Source organism: Megalopta genalis, chromosome 6, assembly GCF_051020955.1.
Source record: "Megalopta genalis isolate 19385.01 chromosome 6, iyMegGena1_principal, whole genome shotgun sequence".
Taxonomy (NCBI): domain Eukaryota; kingdom Metazoa; phylum Arthropoda; class Insecta; order Hymenoptera; family Halictidae; genus Megalopta; species Megalopta genalis.
The window spans coordinates 19,889,437-19,897,765 of NC_135018.1; the positions used below are offsets into that span (position 1 = coordinate 19,889,437).

At 36.7% G+C, this 8,329-nt stretch overlaps 2 protein-coding genes across 2 annotated transcripts; both read right to left on the reverse strand.

The window, feature by feature from the left end:
• Nucleotides 1-342: 342 nt before the first annotated feature.
• Nucleotides 343-5,786, reverse strand: LOC117223889 (uncharacterized). The gene is made up of 7 exons (XM_033476481.2): nucleotides 4,943-5,786; nucleotides 3,594-3,847; nucleotides 3,167-3,424; nucleotides 2,244-2,493; nucleotides 1,907-1,975; nucleotides 1,193-1,282; nucleotides 343-1,100 (listed from the first exon to the last, which is right to left on the reverse strand). The coding sequence occupies exons 1-7, from the start codon at nucleotides 5,225-5,227 to the stop codon at nucleotides 990-992; spliced, it is 1,317 nt and encodes a 438-aa protein (XP_033332372.2). The 5' UTR covers nucleotides 5,228-5,786; the 3' UTR covers nucleotides 343-989.
• An 877-nt stretch (nucleotides 5,787-6,663) lies between these two features.
• LOC117223924 (uncharacterized) lies at nucleotides 6,664-8,068 on the reverse strand. Its single transcript, XM_033476522.2, has 4 exons — nucleotides 7,832-8,068; nucleotides 7,666-7,734; nucleotides 7,061-7,150; nucleotides 6,664-6,934 (listed from the first exon to the last, which is right to left on the reverse strand). Exons 1-4 carry the CDS (start codon nucleotides 8,018-8,020, stop codon nucleotides 6,836-6,838), a joined length of 447 nt encoding a protein of 148 aa, XP_033332413.2. The 5' UTR covers nucleotides 8,021-8,068; the 3' UTR covers nucleotides 6,664-6,835.
• Nucleotides 8,069-8,329: the final 261 nt, after the last annotated feature.

Below are 8,329 nucleotides of genomic sequence, written 5' to 3' on the forward strand. Positions count from 1 at the left end.
TGCCAACCCAATATCATGCGCTCCGTTTGCCATGTTACAATAATAACTCCTATATTGTGGACAAAAATGGACAATTTGGAAAGAGGAGATGCGATTATTCGAGCGTCTCGTTTTTATAGTTATTGAGAATCGGTAACTATAACAATCGAGCCGGGAGCCTCGGATAATCGCATCTTTATTATTCGCATTTATTCCGAAATTGTCCATTTTCATTTCCAAGCGTCGATTAGGGAGAATTTACTGTATGTGGAAGATCATGAAATATCTTAAGCCCTTGAACTACGGTTTCCGTTGGTTACAATTTCTCTGTTCTTAATAATTTTCTGTGATAAAACGAGACAATTTTCGTTTCTTGCACGCCTTCGTTTACTTTTATTTCCAGACTTTGATAACAGAGCAATCAGATTTGATTTCGATTCGGAGAAACTCGATAACATTCGTATTTAATGGAAAACGTTTTTCCAACTTCTTCATCGGAGCCTGTAACGAGAATTGAAAAAGTGCGTTGTGTAGATCTTGGTGATTTATATTTATATTTCAATGCTGAAATTTGCATTGAAATCGGTTGAGATCGGTTAATCCTTTGGTCAAGCTACAAACACTGAAAGATGTTAAAATTATCTGTTTTTCATAGATATTCATGGAAAACTGCGATTTACGCGATCTTCAATATTGTTTACAGCTCTGTCTATTTACTGTACAAGTCACTCCTATATTGTGGACAAAAATGGACAATTTGGGAAGAGGAGATACGATAATTCGAGACTTGCAACTCGTTTTCATAGTTGTTCACAAATCGATAACCATAAAAAACGAGCCACGAGGCTCGAACAATCGTATCTCCTCTTCCCAAAATTGTCCATTTTTGTGGACAATCTGAGCGTCAATTAGAGAGACATTACGTAACCGAATTCTTGTCCAGTAATCTCAATTGTTTCGGAAGTTCTATTGTTACAGATTACTCGTTCCTCTATGATCGGGATATTGAATTATTTGGGAACCACTTTGGTAGCATTTACGCTTGAAGACGGGCGATCCGGTTGTATAGCCTGCGTCCATTGTATCAGGATGACAAGATATGTAGTTATCGAGCTGACGCACTGTAACAGACAAGCAGTGCGACGAGGGACAATAATATGCAACGGTATCGAATGGTTTCACGTGTTACGATCACTTTTTTTGGTCAACGCACCTGTCGTATGAAGTTGAAATTCAAACGGAAGAACTCGGACTTCGTGTTGCCGACTTGGTTCAGCGACAGTTGCAGGGAGAACTGTAGGATCTGGAGAAAGAAACATCGCGAAATTGCAGATCCGTTTTGCGTAAATTGATGAAAAGTCTACAAAAAATTAGCGTTACCGACTACTTAGTATTACTAATTCAACAAGTAATAAGTAAACTGCTGATCATCTTTACGAACATTTTTATTTTCGCACGCGATTTTGCAAATATTAGAATCAAAGAAAGATAAAAATAAAATAACAATGCTGTTAGGCCTTGTTAATTGATAGAGGCTTGCATTCTAGGAATAAATAACAATGTTCTGGCATTTCCTTGACATTTTAATGTGACAGAAGTTATTTAGTATTATTATATAAGTATTATATATAGTTATTATTTACTTTAAAAATAAGTATTATTTTATAGTTATTATTTAGTATTATTATATAAGTATTATTATAAAAGTTATTTAGTACTTATTACAGTATTATTTCATTCAGTTTCTTCGATTAGTTATTTGTTTTTAACTCGACAATATATATGAGTCAGTAACGAATATTCTCGCAAAGGAAAAAGTTCAATTCGAATCACCTCCCCAAAAGAAGTAAAACAAGCGAACGAGTTGTTGCTATTCCACTTTCTCATTGCATCGCATCGCCTAATAATTAAATTCAAGCTATCTCACCTCATCCTTCAATTCGGTGTCAAAATCGGTGATGGAGCACTCGTGGATGATCTCCACCACGTTTTTCGTCTGGAAATCACGAGAAGCTTTCGTAGATTGCGAATGCATTGAACATTTTTTCCATTTTTTTTTCTGATAAGGTGGCCTTGATTTTTAGTCGAAAAGCAATAGTTTTTGAAATTTGTAGTATTTCAATGTGCAGCCGATTAAATACTGATTAACTCTTTCGTTGGAAACATTTTTTTGTCGGACTGTCGAAAGTGCTCGAAAAATCGTGGCGACGGTTACGTGGCACACCCTGCATACATATTTCATCGGAATAAGGGTAAAAATTTACCTCCTTGGCGGTGTTTTCGCAGACGTAGCTCATTACAAAGATCTTCATCCATACGTAAAGGCTATCCATTACTTCGATCAGAGCTGTGCCAACCACGAATGCGTTCACATTGGGATCTTCGAATTCAATGTAGACTTGGTATAAAATCGCGACGAGATTTATGATGGCCACGAACGAGTGGATCGTGAGTTGCGAGTCGAACGTGCTGTTCACCGCTTTCATGATTCTGCACAGGTGCAAGTGGATGCATCTTCGAGGACAGAATTATTGCCGTTCTCATTATTTATTTTTGTTAAATATTCATTGTAATGCTTTGTTCAATTAAACCAGAAAGCGCCGGTGAAATTCATAGTAAATGAAGGAAGATATTACAATATCCAGGGTGTCTCAAAATTATTGTGCAAGCAAGAAATAAGGGGTTCCCGAGGTTATTTGAAGTAACTTTTTCCTTAGCGAAAATGCAATCCGAGGCTTCGTTTGCGAGTTATTAACGAAAAACGCCGACCAATGAGAGGCGAGATTAGCTAGCGCTCTTCTCTTGCGGCCAATGCCGCGTCGCGCTGACCGTATGACGCAACGACAGTAGTCGCGAGGGCGGGGCGTCAACCGTGCGCGATCTCTCATTGGTCACTGTTTTTCGTTAATAACTCGCAAACGAAGCCGCGGATTGCATTATCGCAAAGGAAAAAGTTACTCCAAATGACCTCAGGAACCCCTCATTTCTCTCTTTTACAATAATTTTCGGACATCCTGTAAATGGAAACGATAAATTGGGCAGAAAGGAGCAGAAAATACTCGATTTAGCGTACGTAAAAAGGAACTTGGAATATCAAAAAACCGTAAGAAGATTTCAAGTAGCGGAGGAACGAATACAGAGAATATTTGATAATCGTAAATTGTAATTAACTGTTTAAGCCTAATACCTGATTTCTTGAAGCATACGAACTTTTTTTACCGACTGCAGTTCGTTTTTCACGCTGGGAATCTTTTTGAACGGGACAACCTGCGTCCGACGCACCGAAAAATCGGGCATCCATTTGCTTTGATATGTTTTAACGGCTGCTCGATTCGATTTAGTTTCAGTAATTTCGTTGCTCGTGTCCTCGGTCTTTATCTGATGACCGTCCACCAGGAATTTCCTCAAGAGATCGTTCGTTTGCTTGAAGCTGCATCTGAGCCAACTAATACGCGGAAAAATTTTAAAAAATATGAATAATTGCAGATCAATGTTTTTCTAACATTTTATAACGGAATTCTAATCTTTCATTTATGATAGTTTGCTATCTCGTTCTAAACAAAAGTGTCCTATTCGTGGCAGCGCAATATCCTATTCTCCCCTAAATCACGTACCAGACGTATGTCAAAAAGTCCAGGTGGACCTGCGCGCCGATGTTCGATATATGATTGAAGAAAACCTGTTGCAGCATCAAATACATGTCCCAGACCCAGTATCCGCATAATCCGTAAAGCAGTAACATGTGCAAACACGTTACGCTGTAGGTCGCTATTATCCAGAAGAGTATTACACGATAATTGGTGACGACGCCCAGCTTCGTTATGTTCTCCTCCAAGTCGGCGATCTTTCGATTCAACACTGGCACCTCCTTGGAGAAGGAAACGAATGTTACGTTGGCATCTGAGATATTCTTCGAACGATATGAATCGAATATTAACTTTCTGCGGGTATGAACTGTTCGAAAGTCAACGCAAATATTTGTCAGACGAGATGAAAACGCAGACTATTTCCACCGAACACAGAACTGCCTTTTACTGTTTTAAAAAATTCTACAGTGTTCTATTATTTTTAGACATTCGAACCATTTTCGTGTACAATCTAAGGGCCAATTAGGGAGAATTCGCTGTAATTATTGGTGTTATTTACTTGAGAACATGAAAGGGATTAAGCTCGCACGAGTCCTATAACGTCTTTCTTTTTCAATCACTGTCTTTCTTTACGTTTGGAGCACTATAAAAAAATGTAGCATAACTGTACCATAATTGTCACTAGATACAGCCAAAATGGTGCTAGTAGTTGAGAGAATACTGTATCGACGACCAATCTTGAAAGCTATGACTCTATATTTTGCGTGTTTTAAGGACACAGTAAAAGACGATACAGTAATTACTCCCGAAAATGCCAAATTTTGGGTTGCTGTGAATTTCTCTGTACTAGTCCTACGACTATGTCTATCAATTCGTAGCATATGGCCTCCGAATTGCCTTGGAATCGAGTCACGTGGCCTCCGAATTGCCTTAGAATCATGTCAAGTGTCCTCCGAATTGCCTTCGAATCGTGTCAAGTGTCCTCCGAATTGTCTTCGAATCGTGGCAACAAATTAAAAATAAAAAAGGTTATGTCAACACTTTTACTCAAGCATTACTATGTATTCAAATTAATATTGACTAGTATTATATATTAGACTAATAGACTTATGACTAATATTATATATTATACTAATATTATTATAAACTTAATATTGAATATTTTTTACCCTTATTTCTATAAAAACAATCGCGAGGCTCGAAAAATCGTGTCTTAGCTTGATTTAGTATTCTCAGATCTGCGTGTTTCCTGTCCGACTCTAAACATTACTGAACAGTTTAAAAACAATGTAGTTTCGAAATCAAGATTCTCGAATAATTTATCTATTCGTTCAATCGATTGATCGTCGATTCAATTCGACACGCGCGAAGCCTACCTCCGAATGATAGCAGCCCAAGACGTGTATGAAGACGAAGCACAGATAGTTGGCGACTCTCAGTGACAAATAAACCACGCGATCCACTCCCAGCAGAACCGTGGACAGCCTGTACAGGTAGATCAAGTACATAACGTAGCTCGTTGAGAACACCACGATCATTTTGTAGGAATAGTTCAACAGGCTCCATAACTTCGTGTCGGAATCGCGGAGCGGCCTCAATGCAGTTATACGATTCACTGCAACGACGATCCGTGTAGCACTTGTGAAACTAGTTGCTTCCATTCTTTCACTTTCTTTTTGAAGAATCGAAATTCCGCGTCGCGCTCCTCTAGCGACGATAAAATCTTCTCAACGATTTTTCATCTCTTCTCAATCATTCGCGCTTTGTTCTTTATTTCCCCGCCGCAAAAGCTGCCTCTTCCAATCCTTATTGCTCGGACAATAATATGTAAATTAGACAATTAGATAATAATGTAACAGACAATTAGATCATTATTCTTGACGTTCAACGCGTCCTTCGCTCCTTCTTTGTTCTCTTCAATAATTTCTTCCTCTACGCTTGTCGCCAATTAAAACAGATTCCTTTATTCACAATATTTCCTTCTTCTTTATAACTGTTCCTCTTTATTTATTCGATAATTCTGTTTTCTCTACGCTGGAATCGCTGCGACACTTTCCTCCAATATCTTTCATCTTGGATCGCACTTCGCTGTGACGAGATCTTCTCTCAACGTCCAATGTTTCGTTAATAAAAAAGTATAATTATCGCGACGGTACACGGATCCGTCCGTTTACGATACCAGCGTGTTTGCCACTTTTTTTCATACTAACAACGATGAAAACGTCGAACATCCTGTATGCATCCGTACAATTATAAACGGGTCGTCGGTGTGTGTGTGTGTGTGCGCGCGCGCGCGTTTCTGTAACGATTAACAGGCAATTCATTTGCCTGGAACGTAACGGCGATCGCGAGTGTCAAGGAAACACGATGGATTGTTTGTCGTATTTCAGAATATTACGTTCACTTCGGAAGATTGCTCGGGAACGTGCTTACGAATGTTCCCGTAATCTATTATCGATGCGTACTTCGCGAGCATAAAGTAGTTTGTGGTAATAACCGCTATATTGCATCGGTTATTAATTCGATAACGATCGCAGAACGGAGAATTGGCCTAATTAAGATGTACGATCGATTGCGAAGCGGTGGGCAGATCTTTATTTATTGGAAATTTCGTTGAGCGAAACAGTCGAGGCGAAATAGCGAGGACGAAGAATCAATGTTGCAATTTAATCCAGGCTTCAGGAGAAGGCAAATGTCGTTTCTCTTCGTGACTCTCGGTTTTGGAATCTGATTTGGAGAAGAAGTCAAGATTTCAGCTTCGAGAATTTTCTTTGCTCCGATCTAAGCTCAATTCTAGCTCTAAAAAGCTCTGAGCTTTTCAAGCTTACGTTCGTACAACGAATCTGCGAACTCTCCAAAACGCGTATTTTTGCAACTTTATGAATATGAATTAAAAAGAGCGAGGTAATTTTAATGTAGACAGGAGCGAATTTGATTTGAAATGAAAACAGGAAATAGCTGTTTGAAATCGTTAATTTCAAATTTAGTTGAAAATGAAATTCTATCGATCTCATCGATATAATAGCAATTTCAAATAATGAATTATTTCGTTGTTTTTGTTTTCAATCGATTGTGACGAAAGATATTATCCTTGAATAATATGCAACAAGATTTTATTTTAACGACCAAATGAACAAAATTCTTGAAGCAAGGAGGACTTTTTTTCTTAAAGCGAGCAAAGTCGTGAAGAAAAATTGTTGTCGCTGGTTATCGAAAAGTAAGAAGCAATGTTAAAATTTATTTCACAGTATAATATTGTTATGTTAACTTCAGTTGATTGCGGTTAAATTGGAACTTGATCCGTGCACGTCTACCATCTGGCTCCACTGTATCATAATGAGGAAGTAGGTGAATATGCTACCCATGCTCTGTAACAAATCAATTTGAAAATGAACAGAGAGATTAGTTTGACTTATTTTTCGATTTTGATTTCTCTTCAACAGTTGCTATTGTTTCGGAAACAATGTTCACCTGAATAAGAGAAACCGATCTACCTGTAGTATGAAACCGTCGTTCAGCCGGAAGAGATGACGGGTTTCGAGGTTCACTTCGGTGAGAGAGACTTGCTGGCAAAATTGTACGAGCTAGAATCGAAGATTAGGCGTAAGTAAGGCGTAAGTTTTCGAGTAAATTTTCGAAAATTTTGACTTGTGGCTTTAAATGCGAAAATGGCGAAAAGACAAGCGATATAAATTATAAAGTTATTATAGATTTACTATAAATTTAAATAAATATATTATATAATATAAATTTAAATGCGAAAATGACGAAAAGACAAGCGATATAAATTATAAAGTTATTATAGATTTACTATAAATTTGATTACTATACTATAAATTGATGCTATTATTATAATAATATAATATAATATAATATAATATAATATAATATAATATAATATAATATAATATAATATAATATAATATAATATAATATAATATAATATAATATAATATAATATAATATAATATAATATAATATAATATAATATAATATAATATAATATAATATAATATAATATAATATAATATAATATAATATAATATAATATAATATAATATAATGTATATATAAATTTATACTATTATTTTATCCCCACCTCATTTTTCAACCCGATGTCAGAATTGTGTATGGAGCACACGTGAATAATATGTACTATCTGCTTTGCCTGAAAATGCGGGCGAATTCTTTTAGTAATCTGAACATTGGAAAATCGTAAAATTTTCTTTTCTCAAGGATACAACGGAATTTGGTTTTTCGTTCACCTCTTTGGCGGTCTTCTCGCAGAAGTAGCACGTCACAACAACTTTCAGCCAGGCGTACATCGTATCAAGCAAATAACAACTCAATGTATTCACCGAATTGTGGCTCTGCAGACTGTTGATGACTAATTCTGTGTAAATATAATACAAAATTGCGACAACGCCATATATAGTCAACATCGAGTGTAACATTATTTGAGCGTCGAATATCTTGCTCAGCAATTTCGTAATCGCGCACAACTGTAGGTGAATGTATCTTCGAACAGAAAATTCTTGATTAACACAAGTTCTTCGGTTAATCGTCGACAAATCAATGGACTGTATTCCTCGTGCACCGTTCAGATACCACAAGTCAGCTGGCTGACTTTGGCTTTTCCAAAAACGTATTTATCTCGAGCAGTTCGTAACCTTGACATGTGTAATAACGTTATTTGAAATATTATTATTTCATATTTTTCACTCAAAATCATATAAAATAATCATATAAAATAATCATTTCAG